The sequence below is a fragment of the Gorilla gorilla genome, chromosome 13 (assembly GCF_029281585.2).
Source record: "Gorilla gorilla gorilla isolate KB3781 chromosome 13, NHGRI_mGorGor1-v2.1_pri, whole genome shotgun sequence".
In the NCBI taxonomy this organism is placed as follows: domain Eukaryota; kingdom Metazoa; phylum Chordata; class Mammalia; order Primates; family Hominidae; genus Gorilla; species Gorilla gorilla.
Genome location: NC_073237.2, coordinates 58,794,380 through 58,821,346, shown reverse-complemented (window position 1 = coordinate 58,821,346; position 26,967 = coordinate 58,794,380). Strand labels below are relative to the sequence as shown.

The following is a 26,967-nucleotide window of genomic DNA, read 5'->3' as shown; positions in this document are numbered from 1 at the left end:
CAGGTTAACAGCCACGAAAATCATCTTTTCATTATATAATTCTGCTTCTTAGAATTTTCCTTATGAAATGAAATTCAGACAGATTTATTTAAAATATTTATTTATATGTAGATTTAGAATGAGAGCATCAAGAGTTGGCAACATCCTAGATGCCTGACAGTAAAATACTGGAGGAAACATCCCATGTCGATGACATGGAAAATGTTCAAAATATAATGAAGGAATGACAGAAAATTATGTATACCTTAAGATACCTACCAAGCAAACAAAATTTTACATGTAAGTATATAATAAGTGGGATTAAAAAGTACTTTGACTTTTTCCCATTTTCCTAATTTCAGTCTCCATGGATTTGCCTATTCTGGACATTTCATATAAATGGAAACATATAGTATGTGAACTTTTCTATCTCACTTCTTGGCACCAAAGCATGTTGTTATTTTGGCTGTAGCCATCCAAGTTGTATATGAAGTAGTGTCTCATCATAGTTTAGATTTTCATTTACCTAATGGTTAATGTAAATCTTCTCATAGGATTATTAGCCATTTGTCTATTTATTTTTGAAGAAAAATGTCTGTTTAATTAGGTCGTTTAATTGTTGATTTGCTGGAGTTCTTTATATATTCTGGATACTATTTTATGTACATATAAATTGCAAATATTTCTTCATTCTGTGGGCTTTTCACTTTTTTAGATTTCAATATTCAAGTTTTTTTTTAAGTATGTTAATTACAGCATTTGAAGGGGAGGATCTAATTCCACACAAAATGGAAGACTCTAAAATGTACCCATTAAATACTGCTAAAAAAAAAAACAAATTGAGTGGTGAGAATACAACAGAAGTCTGACTTAGATTGAGTGTTATCACCATGTGATTACAATCACACAGACTCTGAATCATTTCACTTTCTCGATAATGTCCTTTGAAACACTGTTTTTAAGTCCAACTTATTTTTTCTTTGGTTGCTTGTGCCTAATCCAGGGTTATGAATATTTATGACTAAGTTTTAAGAATTTTATAGTTATATCTCCTACATTTAGGTCTTTGATCCATTTTGAGTTAATCTTCATATATGATATGAAAGAGAGATCTGACTTCATTCTTCTAATGTGGCTATTCAATTGTCAGAGCACCATTTATGGAAAGGATTTTTTTCCCATTGTCAAAAATCAACTATAGATGTATGGGTTTATTTATAGATTCTTAATTGTATTCTAATGATCTATAATATCTTCTTATGCCAATACCACATTGCCTTGATTTCTGTTGCTTTGTAGGAAATTTTGAAAGTGAGAGTCCTAAGTTTGTTTTTTCTAGGCTGTTTTGGCTATTCTAGGTCCCTTGTATTTCCATATGAATTTCAGGATCAGCTTGTCAATTTCTATACTAAAATAAAGGCAGTTGGGATTTTCATAAGTGTTGTATTCATGACATAAAGCAATGTGGAGAATATTGCCATATTAAGCCTTCCAGTCCATGAACATGAGATGTCTTTCCATTTATTGGTTTTTTAATGTCTTTTAACAGTGGATTATAATTTTTGCTAAGTCTCATACTTTTGTTAGATTTATTTCTAAGTATTGCTACTGTAAAAAAATGGAATTTTCTGTTTTTGGATTGTGTATATAAATACAATTGCTTCTGTATATTGACATTGCATCATGCAACATCAAACTTTTTCTTTTTTGTGGATTCCTTAGGATTTTCTACATTGAAGGTCATGTTGTTTGCAACCAGAGATAGTTTGAATTCTTCCTTTTCAATCTGGATGCCTTTTCTTTCTTTCTCCTGCCAAACTCTCCTGGCTAGAGCCACTGGTACAATGCTTATTAGGTGGCAATAGTTGATATCCTTGTCTTCTGATCTTAGGGAGAAGCTTTCTCTCATCACTAATTATGATGCTAGCTGTGGGTTTTTTATTGATAAGCTTTATCTGGTTGAGGATGTTGCCTTCTGTATAGTTTGTCTTTTACAAAATCCAAATCCCTTCCATGATAAAAACACTCAACAAACATACATTGCATCTATTGAAGTAGTCACGTGGTTTTTGTCCTTTATTCTATTAATAAATATGGTACATTACACTGATTTTCAAATGTTTTTGTTTTAAGACAGAATTTTGCTCTGTCACCCATGCTGGAAGGAAGTGGCGCAGTCATGGCTTGCTGCAGCCTCAACCTCCTGAGCTCAAGCCATCCTCCTACCTCAGTTTCTATAGTAGTTGGGCCCACAAGCACACACCACCATGCCCTGCTAAATTTTGTGTTTTTAGTAGAGTCAGGGTTTTGCCATGTTGTCCAGGCCAGTCTCAAACTCCTGGGCTTAAGCAATCCACCCACCTCGGCCTCCCAAAGTGCTGAAATTAAGCATGTGCCACCGCACCTGGCCAACTTTCTGTTAAACCAACCTTGCATTCCTGGCATAAATTCCATTTGGTCATGCTGTAGAGCCAAATTGGAGAAAAAAGAAATTATTACCAACATGTTATGTTTTTACAAGTCAAATATGGAAGTAGAAGTGTCAAAAAATACAGATACACTCCAAAAATCCCTACGTATTTCAACTAAAAACAGACATTAAGAGCCGTAGCAACTGGGATTGCTGGCAAGATGGCTGAATAGGAACAGCTCTGGTCTGCAGCTCCCAGCAAGATCGACACAGAAGGTGGGTGATTTCTGCATTTCCAGCTGAGGTACCTGGTTCATCTCACTGGGACTGGTTGGACAGTGGGTGCAGCCCTGTGAGGGTAAGCCAAAGCCAGGGTAGTTCGTTGCCTCACCTGGGAAGCACAAGGGGTTGGGGAACTCCTCCTCCCAGCCAAGGGAAGCCATTAGGTACTGTTAGGGACTGTATCTTGCAATCCAGCCCAGATACTGTGCTTTTCCCACAGTCTTTGCAACCCGCAGACCAGGAGATTCCCTCCAGTGCCCACGCCACCAGGGCCCTGGGTTTCCAGTACAAAACTGGATGGCTGTTCTGGGCAGACACAAAGCTAGCCGCAGGTTTTTTTTCATACCCCAGTGGCACCTGAAACACCAGTCAGAACCATTCACTCCCCTGGAAAGGGGGCTGAAGCTAGGGAGCCAAGTGGTCTGGTTCGGTGGGTCCCACCCCCACAGAGCCCAGCAAGCTAAGATCCACTGGCTTGAAATTCTTGCTGCTGGCACAGCAGTCTGAGTTTGACCTGGGATGCTCCAACATGGGGGGAGGGGCGTCCACCATTGCTGAGGCTTGAGTAGGCAGTTTTACCCTCACAGTGTAAACAAAGTCACTGGGAAGTTCAAAATGGGTGGAGCCCCCTGCAGTTCAGCAAGGCAACTGCAGCCAGACTGCCTCTCTAGATTCCCTCCTCTCTAGGCAGGGCAACTCTGAAAAAAAGGCAGCAGCCCCAGTCAGGGACGAACAGATAAAACCCCCACCTCCCTGGGACAGAGCACTTTGGACAAAGGGCAGTTGTGGGCGCAGCTTCAGCGGACTTATTTAAACGTCCCTGCCTGGCAGCTCTGAAGAGAGCAGCGGATCTCCCAGCACAGCATTTGAGCTCTGATAAAGGACAGATTAACTCCTCAAGTGGGTCCTCCCAGTAGGTGCCAACAGACACCTCATACAGGAGAGCTCTAGCTAGCATCTGGCAGGTACCCCTGTAGGACGAAGCTTCCAGAGGAAGGAACAGGCAGCAATCTTTGCTGTTCTGCAGCCTTCACCAGTGATACCCAGGCAAACAGGGTCTGGACTGGACCTCAAGTCAACTCCAGCCAACCTGCAGCAGAGGGCCTGAATGTAAGAAGGAAAACCACCAAACAGAAAGGAATACTATCAACATCAACAAAAAGGATGTCCACTCAAGAGATCCCAGCTGAAGGTCACCAACTTCAAAGGTAGATAAATCCATGAAGATGAGGAGAAAACAGCACAAAAAGGCTGAAAATTCCAAAAAGCAGATCACCTCTTCTCCTCCAAAGGATCACAACTCCTTGCCAGCAAGGGAACAGAACTGGACAGAGAATGAGTTTGATGAATTGACAGAAGTAAGCTTCAGAAGGTGGGTAATAACAAACTCCTCCTCCAAGCTAAAGGAGTGTATGTTCTAACCCAATGGAAGGAAGCTAAGAACCTTGAAAAAAGGTTAGACAAATTGCTAACTAGAATAACTAGTTTACAGAAGAATATAAATGACCTGGTTGATAGAGCTGAAAACAACAGCACGAGAACTTCATAAAGCATACACAGGTATCAACAGCCGAATTGATCAAGTGGAAGAAAGGATATCAGAGACTGAAGATCAACTCAATGAAATAAAGCAAGAAGACAAGATTAGAGAAAAAAAGAGTGAAAAGAAACAAACAAAGCCTCCAAGAAATATGGGACTACGTGAAAAGGCCAAATCTACATTTGATTGGTGTACCTGAAAGCAACAGGGACAATGGAACCAAGTTGGAAAACACTCTTCAGGATATTATTTAGGAGAACTTCCCCAACCTAGCAAGTCAGGCCAACATTCAATTCAGGAAATACAGAGAACGCCACAAAGATACTCCTCGAGAAGAGCAACCCCAAGACAGAATCATGAGATTCACCAAGGTTGAAATGAAGGAAAAAATACTAGGGGCAGCCAGAGAGAGAGGTCAGGTTACCCACAAAGGGAAGCCCATCAGACTAACAGTGGATCTCTCAGCAGAAAGTCTACAAGCCAGAAGAGAGTGGGGGCCCATATTCAACATTCTTAAAGAATTTTCAACCCAGAATTTCATATCCAGCCAAACCGAGCTTCATAAGCAAAGGAGAAATAAAGTCCTTTACAGACAAGCAAATGCTGAGATGTTTGTCACCACCAGGCCTGCCTTACAAGAGTTCCTGAAGGAAGCACTAAACATGGAAATGAACAACCAGTACCAGCCATTGCAAAAACATACCAAATTGTAAAGGCCATCGACGGTATGAAGAAACTGCATCAACTAACAGGCAAAATAACCAGCCAGCATCATAATGGCAGGATCAAATTCACACATAACAACATTAACCTTAAATATAAATGCGCTAAATGCCCCAATTAAAAGACATAACTGGACAAAGAGTCAAGACCCATCAGTGTGGTGTATTCAGGAGATGCATCTCACATGCAAAGACACACACATGCTCAAAATAAAGGGATGGAGGAATATTTACCAAGCAAATGAAAAGCAAAAATAAAAGCAGGGGTTGCAATCCTAGTTTCTGATAAAACAGACTTTAAACCAACAAAGATCAAGAGGGACAAAGAAGGCCATTACATAATGGTAAAGGGATCAATGCAACAAGAAGAGCTAACTATCTTAAATATATATGTACCCAATACAGGAGCACCCAGATTTATAAAGTTCTTAGAGACCTACAAAGAGACTTAGATTCCCACACAATAATGGTGGGAGACTTTAACACCCCACTGTCAATATTAGATCAACATGATTGTATATTTAGAAAACCCCATAGTCTCAGCCCAAAGTCTCCTTAAGCTGATAAGCAACTTCAGCAAAGTCTCAGGATACAAAGTCAATGTGCAAAAATCACAAGCATTCCTCTACACCAATAACAGACAGAGAGCCAAATCATGAGTGAACTCCCATTCACAACTGCTGCAAAGACAATAAAATACCTAGGAATACAACTTACAGAGGATGTGAAGGACCTCTTCTAGGAGAACTACAAACCACTGTTCAGTGAAATAAGAAAGGACACACACAAATGGAAGAACATTCTATGCTCATGGATAGGAAGAATCAATATTGTGAAAATGGCCATACTGCCCAAAGTAATTTACAAATTCAGTGCTATCCCCAACAAGCTACCATTGACTTTCTTCACAGAATTGAATAACTACTTTAAAGTTCATATGGAACCAAAAAAGAGCCCACATAGCCAAGACAATCCTAAGCAAAAAGAACAGTGCTGGAGGCATCACACTACCTGACTTCAAACTATACTACAAGGCCACAGTAACAAAAACAGCATGGAACTGGTACCAAAACAAGATATATAGACCAGTGAAACAGAACAGAGACCTCAGAAATAATACCACACATCTACAACCATCTGATCTTTGACAAACCTGACAAAAACAAGCAATGGGGAAGGGATTCCCTATTTAATAAATGGTGTTGGGAAAACTAGCTAGCCATATGTAGAAAGCTGAAACTGGATCCCTTCCTTACACCTTATACAAAAATTAACTCAAGATGGATTAAAGACTTCAACGTAAGACATAAAAACCCTAGAAGAAAACCTAGGCAATACCATTCAGGACACAGGCATGGGCAAAGACTTCATGACTAAAACACCAAAAGCAATGGCAACAGAAGCCAAAATAGACAAATGGGATCTAATTAAAGAGCTTCTGCACCGCAAAAGAAACTAACATCAGAGTGAACGGGCAACTTACAGAATGGGAGAAAATTTTTGCAATCTATCCATCTGACAAAGGGCTAATACCAGAATCTACAAAGAACTTAAACTTACAAGAAAAAAAAAACATCAAAAAGTGGGCAAAGGGTATGAACAGACACTTCTCAAAAGAAGACATTTATGCAGCCAACAAACATATGAAAAAAAAGCTCATCATCACTGGTCAGAGAAATGCAAATCAAAACTACCATGCGATATCATGTCACGCCAGTTAGAATGGCAATCATTAAAAAATCAGGAAACAACAGATGCTAGAGAGGATGTGGAGAAATAGGAACTCTTTTACATTGTTGGTGGGAGTGTAAATTAGTCCAACCATTGTGGAAGACAGTGTGACGATTCCTCAAGGATCTAGAACTAGAAATATCATTTGACCCAGCCATCCCATTACTGGGTATATACCCAAAGGACTATAAATCATTCCACTATAAAGACACATGCACACGTATGTTTACTGCAGCACTGTTCACAATAGCAAAGACTCAGAACCAACCCAAATGCCCATCAATGATAGACTGGATAAAGAAAATGTGGCACATATACACCATGGAATACTATGCAGCCCTAAAAATGGTTGAGTGGTTGAGTTCATGTCCTTTGCAGGGACATGGATGAAGCTGGAAGCCATAATTCTCAGCAAACTAACACAAGAACAGAAAGCCAAACACCGCATGTTCTCACTCATAAGTGGGAGTTGAACAATGAGAACACATGGACACAGGGAGGGGAACGTCACACACCAGGGCCTGTCAGAGGGTGGGGGGCTAGGGGAGGGACAGCATTAGGAGAAATACCTAATGTAGATGACAGGTTGATGGGTGCAGCAAACTGCCATGGCACATGTATACATATGTAACAAACCTGTACATTCCACACATGTACCCCAGAACTTAAAGTATAATTTTAAAAAATTTAAAAATAGTCGTAACTGCATCTTGGCTAAAAACAAATGTAAATAGCCATAACTGCATCTTGACTTTATTGGCCCTAAAAGAAGAAGAGGAGTATTAGGTTAGAAGTTGTTCAGCTGCTTCACCTTGTATTGAACTGTTCTGAGAGAATTCACTCAAAGCTTAAATAATAACTTGCACAGAGATCTTTGAACTCAAAGTTCATGCTCTATGTTGGTGAGTGGTGGTGCCCTTTCATTCTGTGGAGATTAGAATAAGCAATGAGTCACTCTGGCTGAAAGGCAACTTCTTCCCTCCCTCCTACCCTTACTCCCAAATAAAAGAACGCCCTTCACCCTTTGCTATTTTTTTGCTAATGGGGATGATTTAAAACTCCTACATAGGTGAAGCTCAACATTTACCTAATAATTTCTGTGAAATTCAGAAGTACCATTTCATTCTAAGATAAAGGATTCTAACTGAAGTAAACATTTCCATGTTGAGTTCTTTGCTCCCATGAGCCATCTAGGTCTTTTAACAGCAATTAAAAAGGCTCTGTGGACATGGAATAACCCTTGAAAATATGGGGATACAGAAGAACACAGATCTGTTTTTCAGTTAAAAAGATACCAACCAGTATATTAAAGTTTATTTCAGTAACACTGTAAGGCAACAATTAATCCTCAGTAAGTCAGCAAACCAGTGACAAGAAATTGACAAACACTCCTTCTACAGCTTCCTGAGACAGCAGGCTGGCTTGTGGCCCCCTGGGTGGTAACATCTTAAGGAATCCTATCATGTTTGTTTATATATGCTAAACTGTAAAAACAAACACTTAATGCAACAATCATTCTTAGGTCAAACACAAGAACGAACTATTTTGAAATCAATTCTTCACACTTTTTCCCTGAATATGCAGTATTGTACTACTAACATCTAATTCTGTAGAAAATAATGCATTTGTTAGTGACTTTGTTAGCGCTTGAAAAGACCCTTTTAGAAATTATTTAAATGATCACTCTTTAAAAATTTTTTTTAATCTCAGAATCTACTAATGTGACAAACGGTGTGCTTAACAGAGTCATAAATACTGTGTATAATTGATTGACCATTTCTGGCATTTAAATGACCTCCCAGAATATTACACAAGCCCTGAGACTAGTGAGCATCTTATTACTGACCTTGTACAATACCAAAGCTTCATAATGCTAAAGAAAACCAAAACAAAAGACAATGGTTTACACAGGGAAATAACCCTAAGGCAATATGAAAACAGTCATAATTTATTACTGATAAAAGAGTAAAGGCATCCTTCCCAAAGAGGGGGGGAATTCACAGGGAACACTAATTATATCAGATTAACCACGGGGATAGAAAATAGGCCCATTTTTAAAATTCATTGAGAAATTATTACTTTTTCTCCACAACTGTGATTCTATACAAAATATAAACCCTGCAAACCTTATGTGCTACCTGACAGATAAAAGTAGCAGGAGCCAGACTCTTGAAGCACTTGAGACTGATTTCTACAAAGTCCAGGAAGAGCAATGATTCCAGTGTGCAGTGCTGATGCATGTGTTAGCCTAACATGTTATTCAGCTCTGGTTGCAGCCCTATCTACAGGGGCCCAGTTAGTTTTTAGGGAGTCACAGATTAGGCAGGCAATGAGGAGCATGATTTAAAAAGCACATCATACACATGAGACAAGCAGCTTCAAGGACGTTTTCTCTGGCAATGCACACTTACTGTGCTCTTTCTATTCAGACAGATCCACAGACCACCTTTCAAGAGCATTCCTCTCTCATTTCCTCCATCACCCAAGATAAATCTAGCCACCCTTTTTTGTTAACTGTGCCTTTTCTTTCAACTTTTTGTCCTTGTTAAAACTCAAAATTTGTCCAACGTTTCACATTTCCTAATGATAAAAAGAAAGCTTGCACAGTTTACCATTGATCTCACCAACGCCCTCACTGCTGGAACCAAAAAGCCATGAGAGGTACTGCTGTGATACACCTTACAAGCTACATAGCCATCTTCAAAATGAAAACCACCTTTTAAGTCCTCACGCTGCCATTACGCAGGATCTGAACCACCTACACGTACAGTGGTCTCATTCCAGTATAAGCCACAACCTCAAGTCTCAGGAAAGCCAGTCTGCTGGATAGTAAGTTACTGAGAAAAACTAATCTATTCAACTGGCTGGAAAACAAAAAGATAGGCCCAGTGCATCAATAAGATTATACCATGAAGGATTAACCTTGTATAACACAAGACTCCTATGAAACAAAGAAAAGAGAATAAATATTTATAAAATGCCCACCACTCCCAGCCTTCCTTCTACCCCAGAATAGCCCAGATGGCAGCTCAGTGCTCTGAGGAAGGAAGTTAAGGTCATGTACTGGCACAAACAATATTCTGAACCAAAAGAACCTACGAAAACCAGAGGGGTATGTGGCCAAATATTCCCCTTTTCAACTTGGTAAGATGGAGAGGGGTAACAGACATGTTTCAGAGGAAAACAGGCATAGAAAACCACCTCAGGAAAGCAGCACAGCAGTGCATCTGTGTGTCCACTTGTCAGGACAGTGAGTCACCAGCTCAGCACAGGGTCCAGGCCTCAGCACAGAGAGACAAAGCACATTTGAGAGGCTGCCTGAAGAAACAGCTTGACACAGGCTACAGCCTCAAGAGTGCAATGCTTCTCTCCCAGCCCTATGGCAATCACTTTCCAGTGACCTACACAGAGTTATATTCTCAAGGGGAATCATTACCTCAGTGAATGATATTTTACCCACCATTCACTAATACAACAAATGGTTTTGGGGCTTAAATTGGAAACAACTTTTGTCTCATTAACAATGGTCTGACAGTGTACATCTTTCTTGATCCTAAAGGGGCAGCTATTGAAGTGGTTTGTTGGCTTTTGTCCTTAAGGTCATATAAAATGACGTGTGTGTGGTGGCAGTACCCACATGTGCTTAAGTGCCAAAAGACTGGCATTTTCAAGTGTCAACAGGCCATGCATCACTGCGCCACAGCTAAACCCTTATAGTGCTTGGCCCTGAAAAGTGTTAACCCAGAAAGCTCTTTGAACATACGATCATTAAAATTCATTGACTTACGTTACAAACATCCACGTAACATAGGGAGAAACCATGTCACATGGAGTATCCACTGGGCATGTACTTAGAGTCACATGGAGTATCCACTGGGCATGTACTTAGAGCTCATCCACAAGATTAAAATACAAAGAGATCGTAGGTGCACACCCAGGCAGAGGGAAATGTCCAATCTGGGAACTTTTCCTTCAGAGCATCCAGTTGAGGGGATCTCTTGTCTTCACCAGATAGATAGTGGGCAGCAATGGCCACGGTGACCACTCCTTCAGGATGTTCTTCTGAAACCTGCCAGAGAAAATCAATTAGTTCTCCAGTTCTCAGAAGCCAGAATACTGAACCCAAGGTTCTTGCTAAATACCACCTGGGAACCTAATCAATGAAACAAACAATGCTGGGAAATTGGCACCTGCACTTCTATCCAGAACTGCCATGCAGAGGCCTGCAGTCCATGGGAGTAAAAGACAAAGTAGTCTCCTCCTTTACTTGTGACTGGGGTGCCATTGCCAAGAGACCACTGAGAAAGTGTTGACCCTTTGTGGGCTCGAACATAGAAGGACATATGGCTTGGTCCTGTAAGGTAAAAGGAAGAACAGTTAATCTTTTTAAAAGGATCAAAAAAATAACCCACAATCCAAACCAGACTTCATAAAGGTTCATGCCTGCATGACTTTAAATATACTTACTATAAACCTAATGGAGGTTTACCAGTTTGGACACTTAGTGTGAATCAACAAGGTTAAATAATGATGTACAGGAGAAAAGGCACAGACTGTAAATGAGAAAGCCTGTGTTAAGTTGGTCCTATCACTTAACTGCTGCATGACATCAGGAATTTAATCTATGTCACAATTTCTTCATTGAGGGGATTATATTAGAAAAAGCATATTAAAGTGTTGGCAAAACTGCGAAGTGCTATAACAGTACTGAATAGGACTGCCATTATGAATGGATTGTAATTTTCGGAGTTGATCATGTAACACCTTAAAATATGTTTTACTAGTTTTTCCCTTCAAGCTGGAAAATATTAGCTCAGTTCTGAAAATTTAGTCATCACTGGGAACTTCCAAGGAAACTGATGACACTGGAAGTCAAACTAAAACTAAAATAGATAAAACTAAACAAAAACACACCCTCAGCCTAACTTAAAGACAGAGAATACCCATATTTGAAATAACCGTAAATTTTTAAATCTCAGGGAGCAATCTCACACACTTGTGCCCACCCTGCTTCTGCTGCAAGGCTTTGTGGCAAATGCAGACCAAGTAAGTCCACCCTAAATCTGAAAATACTACTATAGTGTCCAGTCAAAGAAAGGTTTACAGGGCAGGGACTTAAAAGTATATTATTGAAGTAACAGTCTTCAAAACCAAAGCTTCTCAGGGAAAAATAAAAAAGAAGGAAGAGGAATCCTTTGGCATTTGGGTGGTGAAGATGAAAAGAAGCAAAAGAAAATTCAGGGTCCTGCAAGAAAAATCCAGTCAAAAAAGTTGAAAGAGATATATATTATTCATCCACACCAACACAAACTTACTAAAGAATCTGGACTTTCTTACACTGACAGAAAAGGAAGCCATTGATAGAAATCTTACAAAACAGCACAAAAATGAGGAAGAAAAGGATAAACAGATCCATACAGTTATTACCAAAAAAAAGTATCAGAAAATTCCTCTTGGAAAAAAAAAGAAATAACCGTGAAGCAGAAGAAAATGTTATAATCACACTCCAACTACAAATATATCCATACAAACATTTGGGGATATTTAAAACCCCACCATGAATCAGAAATTCTTACTAGAAGGAAGAATTAAAAGGACCGACTAGACTCAGAAAAGAAATGGAGGAAAAAGGCAAAATTACCTTAGAAATGAAGACAATTACAAGATGCCCAACAGAATAGATTCAAAGGAAAATTTAATAACAGTCATAAAGACAGGAGAAATACTAAGAAAATTAAAATGGGAAAAAGCAAAGTAAAAAAGGTTAGCGATAGTGGTAAAAATAGAACGCAGGTCAAAAAGAAATATTCATTTGGTACCCCAGAAGAAAACCAAACAATGAAACAGAACTAATATTTAAAACTGTAATCCAAGAAAGCATTCCAGAAACAAAAAGAGAGCTGAATCTACACATTGAAAGAGACTACCAGGCACCTTAGAATATTAACACAGAACAAACAACTTCAGGACATAACCTAGTAAAACTATTAGATTTCAAAGAAAAAAAAAATCTTCAAGGTCTTCAATAAAAAGTTTGATCAAGTAACTTACAAAAAAAAATTACATTGGTATCAGACCCCAAAAACAATATATATAAAACAAGGCAACAATGGAACAACAATTTTTAAAAACTCAATATTGGAAAACGTGAACCAAAGATTCTATGGCCACCAACTTGTCCTTCAACTATCAGGATTATAGAAAACCAATTTTAACCATACAGAAACAGCACTCATGAGCCCTTCTTCAGAAACAGTCTAGAGAATAAGCTTCATCCAACCAACAGATAACTGTACAAACTTCAGCAGAAGAACTTTTTCTTGAGACAGGGTCTTGCTCTATCACCTAGGTTCGAGTGCAGTGGTGTGAACACAGCCCACTGCTCTACCACCTAGGCTGGAATGCAGTGGCATGAACAGCCCACTGCTCTACCACCTAGACTGGAGTGCAGTGGCATGAACACAGCCCACTGCTCTATCACCTAGGGTCGAGTGCAGTGGCGTGAACACAGCAGCCCACTGCTCTATCGCCTAGGCTGGAGTCCAGTGGCATGAACACAGCCCACTGCAGCCTTGACTTCCTTGGCTTGAGCAATCCTATTGCCTCAGCCTCCCAAGTAGCTGGGACTACAGATGCATGCTACAAACCTGGCTTTTTTTTTTTTTTTTTTTTTTTTTTTTTTTGGTAGAGATGGGGTCTCCCCGTGTTGCCCAGGCTGGTCTCGAGCTCCTGGGCTCAAGCCATCCTCCTGCCTCAACCTCCCAGAGTACCCCCAAAGTGAGCCACCACACCTGGCCAAAAGATCTTATTATACTGAGGATTTTAATATATCCAAATGTATTACAAAAACACTAAGGTGAAGGTATAAGACAAATATACAGATGTTACATGTTGTAACAAAAATTGGATGCAAAATGGGAGAGAGAAAGAGGAAAGTAGAATAAGCATTGCTGTTGTATGGGTTAATTGGTGGGAGTTAAAACAATACCTTTTTTTTTTTTTTTTTTTCCTGAGATGGAGTCTCATTCTGTTGGCCAGGCTGGAGTGCAGTGGCGCAATTTCAGCTCACTGCAACCTCTGCCTCCCGGGTTCAAGTAAAACAATAGAGAATTAAAACAAATATAAACATTCATAAATGCCAGAAAATAAATGTTTTAAAGAGCATATAAGACACCTTATAGAAAAAAGGAATATAACAAATAAAGCAACACATGTAATTATAAAATACTGTGACAACTGAGGCCAAATGTATGAGTAATAAAAATTAATGTAAATAAACCTAACTTACCCACTAAAAGAAAAACAATTTCAACTTGGCTTACAAAGCCAAACCCAATCACATACTGTATGTTTCCTGAATACAGAGAGATACAGAAAGGGTAAATAAAGGTATGAACAAAGGTATTTCAGGCAAGTGGAAATTGTTTAAAAGTCCTATCTTATTTCTCAAAACACAGAATTCAAGGCAAAGGCATTAAATATAAAAGGGGCGCTTTTTAATACTGGAAGTCACAATTCACAATGAAGACATAAAATTGTGAATATCTATGCATCAGATAACATAGCAACCACTTTATAAAGAAAACTACAGGAGACGTATAGAAGATATATACATATAAACACACAAATAAGAGACTCCAATATTCCACTCAGTACAAGACACATCAGTTGAGCTTTGTGGGGTGATGGAAATGTTTTATATCTTCATAGAGATGAGGGTTACATGGGTATATATCTGCTTTTACCAAAACTAACTGAACTGTGTAAGATCTTTACATTTCATTGTATGTAAATTAGGCCTTGAAAAAAATAAAGTAGGCAAGGGGAAAAGTGATATTTAAAAATACTTTTCACTCATGAAAGTCCCAGACAACTTTCTATCAGGGGAAGAGTACTCAGAAAAAAAAGTATAGCGTGAACAGCTGCAGGAACAGTTGAAGTGAACTTCCTATATTAGCATTCTCCAGAGAAACCAACAGGATGTGTACAGAGACACGAGAGAGAAGAGAGAGAGAGAAAGAGAGAGAGAGAGAGTGATTGAGATTTATTTTAAGGAACTGGCTTACATGATTGTTGAGGCTGGCAAGTCCAAAATCTGAAGGATAGGCAGGCAGGCTGAAGAAAAAAGTCACAGTATGAGACTGAAGGCAGTCTGCTAGCAGAATTCCCCATTCCCTCTCCTTGGGGAAGGTCAGTCTTTTTCTCAAGGCCTTCACTGACGGGATGAGGCTCACTTGCATTATGGAGGGCAATCTGCTTTACTCGAAGTCCAGTGATTTGCATGTTAATCTTACCCAGAAAATATTTTCACAGAAACATCTAGGATAGCATTTGACCAGATACCTGGGTGCTGTGGTCTACCCAAGTTGACACATAAAATAACCATCATACTTCCCAAAAAGACATTAGAAAGGGAGAGACCATCCTGGTTTGCTCACTTTTTAAAACACCTCACAAGCAAACAAACTCTTTACAGCTTTTGAAGATGAGAAAATGTCATATGTCTTGACATTTCTCCTCCTCCTTTCTCAAGCATCTGTCTCCCTCCTAAGCCCAAGTAGAATGCTTTAAAAGAAAAACAACTGCTAAATTTAACAATTCAACACATGTCTTGAGTACCCATCAAGTGCCAGTGATTATACTGGATGCCAAGAATACAGAGATAAGTGAAAACCCATTCATGTCTGCCTCCCTTTAATTCTAAAGGAAAACAAAGACATAAACTACATAATCGTGATACAAGATGGTCAGTGTTACAACAGATATACACAAAGGGAGGAAGAAGTGGGAGGATGGCAGTTGCTCACTTAATTGGAAATGATGGGAGAGGAGGGCAGAGAAATCTTCATATTTTGCCAAAAAGAGAAGGGTAGAGTCTGGGTAGGAGGTAGTACCAAGAGAGTATCACTCATACCAGAAGTGAGAGTGTGTGTTGGACACAAATAAAGGTTGGATGTGGCTATGCAGTGCAAAGGGAGTGCTGAAAAAAATCCTGTAATATACACAAAGTCCAGACTACCGAAGACCTAACATGCTTTGCCAAGGAATTTGAACTTACTCTCCAGGCAACAGGAAATCCATCGAAAGTTTTTTAATAGGGAAGTAGACATAATGAAATCGATATTTGAAAGATAAACTGGCAGCACCATAAAGAATATCCTAGAAAGAAGTTTTACAGGCCAAAACATAAGAAGCTGGAAGACCTAACTACTAGTTTTAAAGATGGAAAAGGGAATAAAATGTACCAAAAAAAGATAAAGTCATAATGCCAGGCCAAATGCTACTGGATCAGACAATGAACCAATATCTGACACTAAAAGTTTTTCAGTAAATCTTCTTAAAAATCATAACCAGTCTCAACTTCTTTGAGAAACAATGTAAGGCTCCTAAATTGCTGGTCAATTTAAGACTTAAACTTTAGGGCAAGAAAAACCACATGCAACTTATTAAAAGGTTTAAGAAGTGAAGGAGCAGGAAAAAAAGATGGTCATGTGACTTACCTATTGTTTAAAAGGTCAACTTGATAGAATCCCAGGGAGGGATGAATTGAGAATATTATGTTATAAGGTATCTGCACTACCATGAAGCAGTACAGTGTTAACTGAAGACAGACTTACTGCAAGCTCCATAGCAACCACTAAAATAAGTATAATTGATATGGTAAGAATATAAAAAAAAGAACAATATACAATGCTCAATTAAAACCTGAGAAGGCAAGTATAATACAGGTCAGAAACTCAGATTTTCATATAACAAAAGAAAGCACACTAGAGAGGGAATGAGGTAAAATAAAAACTCATTTTTCCTATTCTTAATTGATCTAACAGATAACAGTTTTTCAAAATAATAGCAACAATGTATGTGGGTATGTATACTTATATGTGTGCATTGTGTGTACATACTGCATATGTGCACACACGCTTCTGTATAAGAGAGAGAAATGCTAGCAATGTTACAAGAGACTGGACGGAGAAATTAGGATTATTTTGTTATTATTAAGTTATTCATAATCCCTGTGATGCAGAATAGTATTATTTAAAAGTAGGCTTGCATAGCTGTAAATGTGTACTGCAAACGACAGGGCAGCCACTAAAAAAGGTTAAAAAAAAAAAGTAGTGTAACTGACATGCTAAGAAAGGAGAGAAAACCACATCATATAAAATGTCCAATTAAAACTACTAAAGGCAGAAAAAGAGTGGAAGACAAAAACAGGAAGAAAGAACAAGGGCAACAAATAGAAAATAGTTAACTAATATGGTAGCTATTAATTCAACTATATTAATAATCACTTTGAATGTCAATGTCTAAACATACAAATTAAAAGACAGAGCGTCAGGGTGGATCAAAAAACAAGACCCCACTATGTGTTATCTACAGAAAACCCATTTTAACTATGAAGGCACATAAATTAAGAGTCAGTGGAGAGAACATTATACCATGCTAACACTAATCAAAAGAAAGTAGGAGAGCAATATTAATTTTAGACAAAGCTGACTTTTAAAGCAAGTAAAATTAGGGATAAAGAGGGGCAATGCATAATGATAAAGGGTCAGTTCTCTAAGAAGACATAACAATCTTTAATTTGTATGTAGCTAACAATAAAGTCAAAATAGTTGGAAAACTCATACAACTAAAGGAGAAAGACAAATTCACAATTACCGTCAGAGACTTCAACACCCCTCCATCACTGAAAAATTCAATAGGCAGAAAATCAGTAAAAATATAATTGAACTGAACATCATCATCAATCGATTAGATCTAAGTGACATTCATAAAGCCTTCTTCCAACAGCAACAGTATGCACATTATTTTCAAGCATACTGCTTGAAATGGAACATTCATCAAGAGAGACCACATCCTGTATCATAAAGCACACCTTAACAGATTTAGAATAGAATTCATACAAAGTATGCTCTCAGACCACAATGAAATTAAACTAGAAATCAATTATCAGAAAAATAGCTGAAAAATCAAATTATTTGGAGATTAAAGAACACACTTCTACATAACAAATGGGTCAAAAAAGAAGTCTCAAGAAAAAATTTTTAAATACTTGAAACTAAATTAAAATGAAAATTCAACTTAAAATTTGTGGCATGGAACATAAGCAGTGCTTAGAAGGAAACTTATAGCAATGAATGCATATATTAGAAAAGATGATTTAAAATCAATAACCTAAGCTTCCACCTTAATAAACTAAAAAAGGAAGAACAAATTAAATCCAAAGTAGACAGAAGAAATAACTAGAACAGAACTCAATAGAGAAAACCAACTATAATCAAAAGCTAGTTCTTAGAAAAGATCAATAAAATTGATAACCCTTCAGCCAGGCAGAGAAAAAAAGAAAAGATGTAAATTACTAATATGAGAAATGAAAGAGGGGACATCACTATAGATCCCATGAACATTAAAAGGATAATTAAGGAATATTATAGGCAAATTGTATTTCCATAAATCTGATAACCTAGATAAAATGAACCAATTCTTTAAAAGACACAATCTGCCAAAGTTCACACCATGAGAAACTGACAACCTGAACAGGCCTGTATCTATTAAAGAGTGAATCAATAATTAATAACCTTCCAACACAGAAAAAGAACCTACCAAGCCTACAGGGGTTCATAGGTGAATTCTACCAAACATTTAAGGAAGGAATTATACTAATTATCTACAAAGCTTTTCAGAAGCAGAAGCAGAGGGAATACTTCTTAACCCATCCTATGAGTCCAGCATTATCCTAACACCAAAGCTAGACAACAACAATACAAGAAAACTATAAACCAGTATCTCTCATGAACATAGATGCAAAAATCCTTAACAAAATATTAGTAAATCAAATCAACGATGCATAAAAGGTTTTATACACCATAACCAAGTAGGATTTATCTCAGGTATGCAAAGCAGTCCAACACTTGAAAATCAATTAATGTCATCTATTACATCAAAAGGCTAAAAAAGAAAAATCACACGCCCATATCAATATATGCAGGAAAAGCAAATGACAAAATCCAAGACCTATTCATGATAAAAACTCTCGGTAAGCTAGGAATAGAGGGAACTTCCTCAGTCTCATAAAAAACATCTACCAAAAAACGTATAGCTAACAACATACTCAGTGGTAAGAAACCAGAAGCTTGCCTAGATCAGGAACAAGGCAAAGATGTCCCCTCTCACAACGCCTTGTCAAAATCAAACTAGAAGTCCCAGATAATGTAACGAGTCAAGAAGTGGAAATAAAAATTATAGATATTAGGAAGGAAGAAATAAAACTGTCTGCAGATGATAAGATCGTTTATTTAGAGAATCTTAAAAGAATAGGCTGGGCGCGGTGGCTCACGCCTGTAATCCCAGCACTTTGAGAGGCTGAGGCAGGCGGATCACAAGGTCAGGAGTTTGAGACCAGCCTAGCCAACGTGGTGAAACCCTGTCTCTACTAAAAATACAAAAATTAGCCAGGTGTGGTGGCGTGTGCCTGTAATCCCAGCTACTTGGGAGGCTGAGGCAGGAGAATCACTTGAACCCAGGAGGCAGAGGTTGCAGTGAGCCGAGATCGTACCACTGCACTCCAGCCTAGGTGACAGAGTGAGACTGTCTCAAAAAAAAAAAAAAAAAAAGAAAAAGAAAAGAAAATCTTCTTAAAGAATAAACCAAACAAAAACAAAAACAAAAAAAAATCTCCTAGATCTAATAAGTGATTATAGCAAGGTTGCAGGATACAAGGTTAATAATATGAAACTCAGTTGCTTTCCTATATACCATCAATGAACAATACCATTTATTAATACATTAGGACCCCCAAAAATAACTACTTAAAAATCTAACAAAATATATATAAGGATTATATAAGGAAAACTACAAAACTGATGAAAGAAATCAAACAAGATAAAAATAAATGGAGGGATATTCCAACATGGATAGGAAAAGCCATTATTGTTAAAATATCATTTCTTCCCAACTTGATCTACAGACTCAATACAATCCCAATCAGAACTCCAACAAGTTATTTTGTGAATATTGACAAACTGATTCTAAAGTTTACATGGAAAGGCAAAAGACAAAACACAATACTGGAGAAGAAGAGTTGGAAGACTGATATTACCCAACTTCAAAACTTAACTATATAATTACAGTGATCATGACAGTTGTGGTATGGGCAAAAGAACAGAGAAATTAGTCAATGGAAAGAACAGTTTGGCAGTTTCTTACAAAGCTAAACATAGGCTTACCATATATAATATCCAGCAATCACACTCCTAAGCATTTACCCAAATGAGTTCAAAAACCTGCCCAGGAATCTTTATAGCAGCCTTATTCAAATATGGATAACTGCTGTACATCTACACAACTGACTATTCAGCAATAAAAAGAAATGGCCTATCAAGTCACAAAACGATATGGAGGATCCCTTAAATGCATATTCTAAGTGAAAGAAGTCAGTCGAGAAAGGCTACATACTCTGTGCTTCCAGCTATATGATACCTGGAAAAGGCAAAGCTACAGAGATAATAAAAAGACCAATGGTTGCTAAGGAGAGTGGGAAGAAAAGAGAGATAAATAGGTGAAGCACAGGGCATTTCTAGATGGTAAATCTATTGTGTATGATACTGTAATGGTAGATACATGGCATCACGCATTTTTCAATACCCATAGAACTACACAACACGAAGAATGAACCCGAGTGGGAACAACAGGCTTCGATTAATAATAATATATCAGTGTTAAAACTGGTGCATCAGTTTTAACAAATGCACCATACTAATGCAAGACATTAATAGAGGAAAATTGGGGGGCAGGATATGAGAACTCTATAATTTCTACTTAATTTTTCTGTAAACTTAACATTGCTCCAAAAAATAAAAATAATTTTTATTTTTGAGACAGGGTCTTGCTCTGTCACCCAGGTTGGAATGCAGTGGTGCTATCAGCCTTGACCTCCTGGGCTCAAGTGATTCTCCCAGCTCAGCCTCTCAAGTTCTCAAGTAGCTAGGACTACAGGCATGCACCAACATGCCCAGCTAATTTTCTTTTTTTTTAATTTTGTAGAGACGGGATGTCACTATGTTGCCCTGGCTGGTCTTGAACTCCTGGGCTCAAGCAATCCTCCTACCTCAGCCTCCTGAGTAGCAAGCATGAGCCACCATGCCTGGCCTATTAAATTTTTGTTAAGAAGTCATAACCAGCTTTGGCCGGGCGTGGTGGCTCATACCTGTAATCCCAGCACTTTGGGAGGCCGAGGCAGGCAGACCACGAGGTCAGGAGTTCAAGACCAGCCTGACAAACATGGTGAAACCCTGTCTCTACTAAAAATACAAAAATTAGCCAGGCATGGTGGCACACACCTGTAATCCCAAATAGTCAGGAGGCTGAGGCAGGAGAATCACTTGAACCCAGGAGGCGGAGGTTGCAGTGAGCCGAGATCGTACCACTGCACTCTAGCCTGGGCAACAGAGCGAGACTCCATCTCAAAAAAAAAAAAAAAAAAGAAGTCATAACCAGCTTCAATTGATTTTAGAAACATCACAGGCTCTTCCTAAGTTGCTAGTTCCTGTGATATATCTGAGGGAAAAACATACATGCCACTTATTAACAAGTTTAAGAAATAAAGGAGGGAGAAAAAACTATTATATGACTTACCTGTTGCTTCGAAAGTCAATTTTAGAGAATCCCAAGGTGTCTGTTCTTTGGATATGAGTCGGAAATGAGGAGGATTTCTTGGAGAAACTTCTGGGGCAGGAAGATACCAGTTTTTCCTATTTAGAAAGGAAGCTTCAGTATTTAGGGTGCTTTATTATTTGATGGCTATCTGTAAGTCACAGAACTGTTCAGCATATATGAACACATTTTTGGGTATGAAAATAAACCGACAGACATGATAAGCAATGCCAACTCCAATAAACTTAGGTTATTTTGTAATAAAACCTTCCCAATGTTAAGAACAAAGGAGTAACCTAGGTGATCTTGATTCCACCACCCATCCTATTTCTTCTCGTCCAGTCCTTCACTGCCAAGCTATAAAATCTTCCCAGAGGAAACAATTTTTTTTTTTTTTTTTTTTGAGAGACAGAGTTTTGCTTTTGTTGCCCAGGCTGGAGTGAAATGGCGCGATATCGGCTCACCGCAACCTCCACCTCCTGGGTTCAAGCAATTCCCCTGCCTCAGCCTCCCAAGTACCTGGGATTACAGGCATGCACCACCATGCCCGGCTAATTTTATATTTTTAGTAGAGACACGGTTTCTCCAGGTTTGTCAGGCTGGTCTCGAACTCCCGACCTCAGGTGATCCACCCGCCTCGGCCTCCCAAAGTGCTGGGATTACAGGCATGAGCCACCGTGCCCGGCCACAATTTTTGAGATAGATGCTTCCTGGCTATTATATTAGTTAGAAGGGCCACCTTTTCTAACCACTCAGGTTTCTAGAGAAAAGATTTTTAAAATTTGAAAAAACAAAGCTACTCTTCTGAGTGCTTTATTCCACTAAAAAAAAAAAAAAGTTTCATAATGATAGAAAAAATAGTACAAACACCACTGAACTTGTATATTAAAGGATGACAGTTTAAATGATAAGAGTACTGATATGGTGACAAGACTTGAGAACAAACTAACCTTAAGCAGAAAAATAATGAACCAACCTGATCAGAAAGTGCACTGGAAGATACCAAGGAAAACCACAAAGAGGTGCATTCTCCTCACAGTGAGCTCGGATACTATCATTGATCTCAGGAATGTGAGGGGTTATGTGAGAAATTCCAGTATAATCAAACCCATTGATCCATATTCCAGAGTCCCGTTTAACTGCATTTCCTTCCAAGTCATGGAATGTTCTAGTCATATGCTGAAAAAAAAAGACTAGTGAAAAAACTGTTTCAACTAGTACACCCACATTCCCACCCCAGATTACAAAAATGGAGTATGACAATACCAAGAAATGATGTGGATATGGAGCAAGTGAATACGACACTGAGAGTTTCTAAGGCACTGCTAGCGTTCTTTATTTTAAACTGGAAAATAGACATATAGATTATTGTTTTATTGTATCTTCCAAATATATTTAGGATTCCTATAAAATTTTTTTGAAACTTACTATTTCAGACTTAAAAGACGTTAATGTTAGAGCTGCTTTTAGATAAGGATTTAAAACAAATACATCCTAAGCACATATATACATACACACTCATTTCCCTATTAGTGTTTTATGAAGCTAATTCATGTGCAGAGAAAAGTGGGAATTGCAGCTCACCACTAGATGACAGCCTTGTGCCTAACAGAATTCTATGAAAAGGTACCGTGCTCCATTTGAAATAACTTTATTCATGGCAGAAACCAGCCTGAAGAATACCAATCAGGAAAAAAACAAACAAACAAAAAAAACACTGCATAGGGCAGGAGCCGGCAAACTGCAGCCAACAGGGCAAACTGTCCACTGACTGTTTTTATATACGAACCGTTATTTGAACATGGCCACACTCATTTGTTTGGGTATACTCTATTGCTGCTTTCGCTCTGTTTCACTGCAACAGACTGTATTGTTGACAACGCCCAAAATATTATCTTGTCCTTTACAGGAAAAGTTTGCCAGGTTCTGGCACAGTGGAAGAGAACCCCCAAACAAATCAGAAAATGACTTTTTAAAAATAAAAATCCTGCTTTTCCTAAGTATTACTGACATAATTATAAAACTTAATACATCATGAAAAACACACTGAACCTCCTAAAAAAAAAATCCGTTCTTCACTAAAGGTTTTACAAATTGTAAAATCTCACATAAAATGTATCACAGTGTCCTTCAGGACTATAACAAGGAATTGTTATTTGGCCCCTTTTCAAAACCTCCTACGTATTTTTAATTTTTTAAGTCCTTGAATAATTATCTAGGTATAATTCCTCTGGCATTTCTGTTTGGCTAGATTAGGTTAGATGTGACTCTTGCCCTTAAGGGTATATGTTATCTTGAAGCAGGATCTTTCACTTAGAGAGGATAAAATACAAATAACAATTATGCAAAATATACAATATATTAGTATGTGTTCATAAACATGAGAAAGGGATGGGTATAAGGCATAAGATAATTTGTGTATGAAAACTTTTAAAAACAATTTAGAAAAACTAACAATTTAGCCATCTCTAACAGAGATGACTAGAATTGAGGCTTACTGCTTTATAGTACCAGGTCTAAAAAATTTGAAGAAAAAGTTGAGATCTAAAATAAGTCCTCAAACTGGCCAGGCGTGGTGGCTCACACCTGTAATCCCAAGCACTTTGGGAGGCCGAGGTGGGCGGATCACCTGAGGTCAGGAATTCAAGAACAGCCTGGCCAACATAGTGAAACCCTGTCTCCACTAAAAATACAAAAATTAGCCAGGTGTGGTGGCGAGCACCTGTAATACCAGCTACTTGGGAGTCTGAGGCAGGAGAATCACTTGAACCGAGGGGGCAGAGGTTGCAGTGAGCCAAGATCGTTCCACTGCACTCCAGCCTGGGCAACAGACCAAGATTCCATTTTAAAAAAAGGAAAAAGAAAGTAAGTCCTAAAACTCACTTTATTAAACCCTTTCTAAGTTATAGTTTCACTATCACATATCACTTTGAATGTTACTTAAGATTAATTTTACTAGCACTTCTAAATATCAATTTTATTTTGCCAGTTGACAGTTTAGATTTTACTCAGCCTGTATACATTTTTACAATCTATATTTCTAAAAACTCATTATTCCATAATAAATATTTGCTCCTGTTTTTCCAAATAGATGCAGTTTTATAATTTGAATAGTAATAAAAACAAGCAAACATTTCCAATTCAGTCTCCTGGGAGATATATGTCTACCTGATAAGAATGCCTCTTGACAGTCAGTCTTCTCCTCACTGCCTTACACACAAAAAAGGTGAGTATGACTAAATAGGTCAACAGCAGAAAAGTCAGCTGCGCTTGCTATTCACTACTGAAGCTCAAAACACACAGGGCTTCCTTTCCAGATCTCAAATACCTCATGCAAAACTGCTCACCTGAAGAAACACTCTCTTTGGCTTCGGATTAGCAGGATTGGAGCTATATGGAAAAAATGTTCCACTGCAAACAAGGAGGAATGTAATTGCACATACCAAAGTTAAAGTTAGCATGGTTTTTTTTGTGCTCTTGGCAAGGTAGATGAAGTTAATCTAAAACACAAACCACAAACACAGAAATATTAAAAATTCATTCCAGTGGTGGAAAGGTGTTTTTAACTAACTTTATTTTTAACAGTATTACCTAACAGACCCTGAAGAAAATTTATCAGCAGGTGCTAGCATACTCTAACATCTAGTAAACAAAGCACTAACTCTAGGAGATTTCCATTACAGGTGAGAACCTAGAAAATGACAGATGCCTCCAATCTGCCATGATGGTGCCACCTTTTTGGCATGCAGCCATAAACCAAGAGGGAAAAAGGAAACTCAGGACTGTCGCTGTCCTTAATGTGCAAAAAGAACAGAAATGTAGATGTAATGGATTATTCATTAAATAACCAGAGATAAGCTTTAAGCTTAGGCAGATCTGTTTGGACAAAACTCAAATTCCACTCATAATGCTTTAAAATGTGTCAAAATACTAAATTCATCTCAACTGGCATAGAGATGTACCTTCAAGACTTTGCCGGTGGACCTGCATAAGAGGAAAAACTGCATTACAAAGTAATATTATCCCTCTAAGTGACAAATTAACCAATGCCAACACAATCAAAACAATAAATCTAGGCAGTAAATGTAAATGACTCAGTCTCAAGGTTGGCATCTAGAAAATCCTAAATATTTTTAATCGTAATGAAATCGCTGAACTAAAAACTGTAAAGGACACACACGACTCACAGAGTATGTCCACAGATCCCTTACAGGGTCTGAAGAAGCCATTTGGGGAAACTTTTATGTGAAATTTGAAATTGTTCTAAGAAGCCACATTTTAAATATTGTCAATACTGAGAGAAAGACGGACAGCAAGGGTGACACATTTTGTTTTGCTAACTCAGCCTCAAGTCCTCAGGTACTCTGTCATATTTTTGTACTCAGTATACAAATGTGAGATGTGTGACCTAAGGCTAGTACTGTTTTGCTGCAGATGCCTCTGGATGGAATATTGGTATACTATAGACATGAAATCTAAACCTAGCTCCCCTTTATGCCTTCTTCATTTTATTTCTCTACTTATTTCCATAAGTAGAAAAATAACATGAATGTGAAATTTTATTTATTTTTCTGGAGACAAGAGTCTCGCTCTGTCACCCAGGCTGGAGTGCAGAGGCACGATCTCAGCTCACTGCAATCTCCAACACTCAGGTTCAAGCGATTCTTGTGCCTCAGCCTCCTGAGTAGCTGAAATTACAAGTGTGCACCACCGTGCTCAGCTAATTTCTTGTGTTTTTAGTACAGACAGGGTTTCACCATGTTGGCCAGGCTGGTCTTGAACTGCTGACCTTAAGTCATCCACCCGCCTCAGCCTCCCAAAGTGCTGGGATTACAGGCGTGAGCCACCATGCCCAGCAAGCAATCAGTTAATAGGTGTCCTTAAGTTATTCTCTGCTGGACCTTCATGGTTATACGTATACTGATTGAATGACAGGGGAAATGGGGACTGCTGATACAAGTGGGGTCAGGAGAAGACTCAGAAACAGCTCAGTCATCAGCACACAATGGACATTTCAGAGTCCCTTTTCATGCTTCTCTTCATTTTATTTTGCACCCATCTCAGAACCTAGAGTGACATAGGATGCAATATTTCAGGAAGGCCGAGGCACGAGAATTGCTTGAACCCAGGAGGCGGTGGTTGCAGGGAGCCAAGATTACACCACTGCACTCCAGCCTGAGTGACGGAGCGAGACTCTGTCTCAAAAATAAACAAACAAACAAACAAGAAAAAAACCGTGATTGCTTGACAAGACTTTAATTACTTTCTAGCAGATGTATTTAATAAATCCCCAAGGACTGAAGGGAAAGCTGTCTGAAATATGCATTGTGGTTCAATTCTCCATTACCCAAAGAAAACAGTCTTACTCTATTAATAAGCCACTATCATTAACACTGCTACACATAAGTAAGAAAATAATTAAAAGAGTGATAACTCATGGCATCAAAGTGCGGCAGGGCTATTTCACATTATAATGAAAAATAAGTGAGCTTTCTAAAGTATTCCAAGAGGCAGTCTTCTCTCCAAAAGCTTTCCCAATAAAATATAATTTAGATGATAAGACACTTTAATCCTCTTTCTTCTGGTTTCCAAGATTTCCATGCTTTGGGGACATTTTCCATTTCCACAATGAACATCTCCAGGGTTCATTT

General features: G+C 38.3%; 2 protein-coding genes across 4 annotated transcripts in view; one reads left to right on the top strand and one right to left on the bottom strand.

The window, feature by feature from the left end:
• The window catches only part of RIC1 (RIC1 homolog, RAB6A GEF complex partner 1), a 151,274-nt gene extending 145,745 nt beyond the window's left edge, over nt 1–5,529 (top strand). Inside the window, exon 27 of the transcript XR_010130214.1 lies at nt 112–5,529. The gene's annotated coding sequence lies outside the window, so the exon portion shown is untranslated. The remainder of the gene's footprint in view (nt 1–111) is intronic.
• The window catches only part of ERMP1 (endoplasmic reticulum metallopeptidase 1), an 82,076-nt gene continuing 57,137 nt past the window's right edge, over nt 2,029–26,967 (bottom strand). The window contains exons 11-15 of one of the 3 annotated variants that reach the window (XM_004047782.5): nt 24,664–24,816; nt 22,293–22,495; nt 21,299–21,414; nt 10,855–11,018; nt 2,029–10,733 (exon numbers count right to left, since the gene is read on the bottom strand). In XM_004047782.5, coding sequence (XP_004047830.1) covers nt 10,569–10,733; nt 10,855–11,018; nt 21,299–21,414; nt 22,293–22,495; nt 24,664–24,816 — 801 coding nt within the window. In that variant the 3' untranslated portion in view covers nt 2,029–10,568. Of the gene's footprint in view, nt 10,734–10,854; nt 11,019–14,711; nt 14,780–21,298; nt 21,415–22,292; nt 22,496–22,582; nt 22,662–24,663; nt 24,817–26,967 lie in introns of those variants that run through there. The other 2 variants (XM_055350607.2, XM_019033587.4) reach the window with 2 other exon arrangements.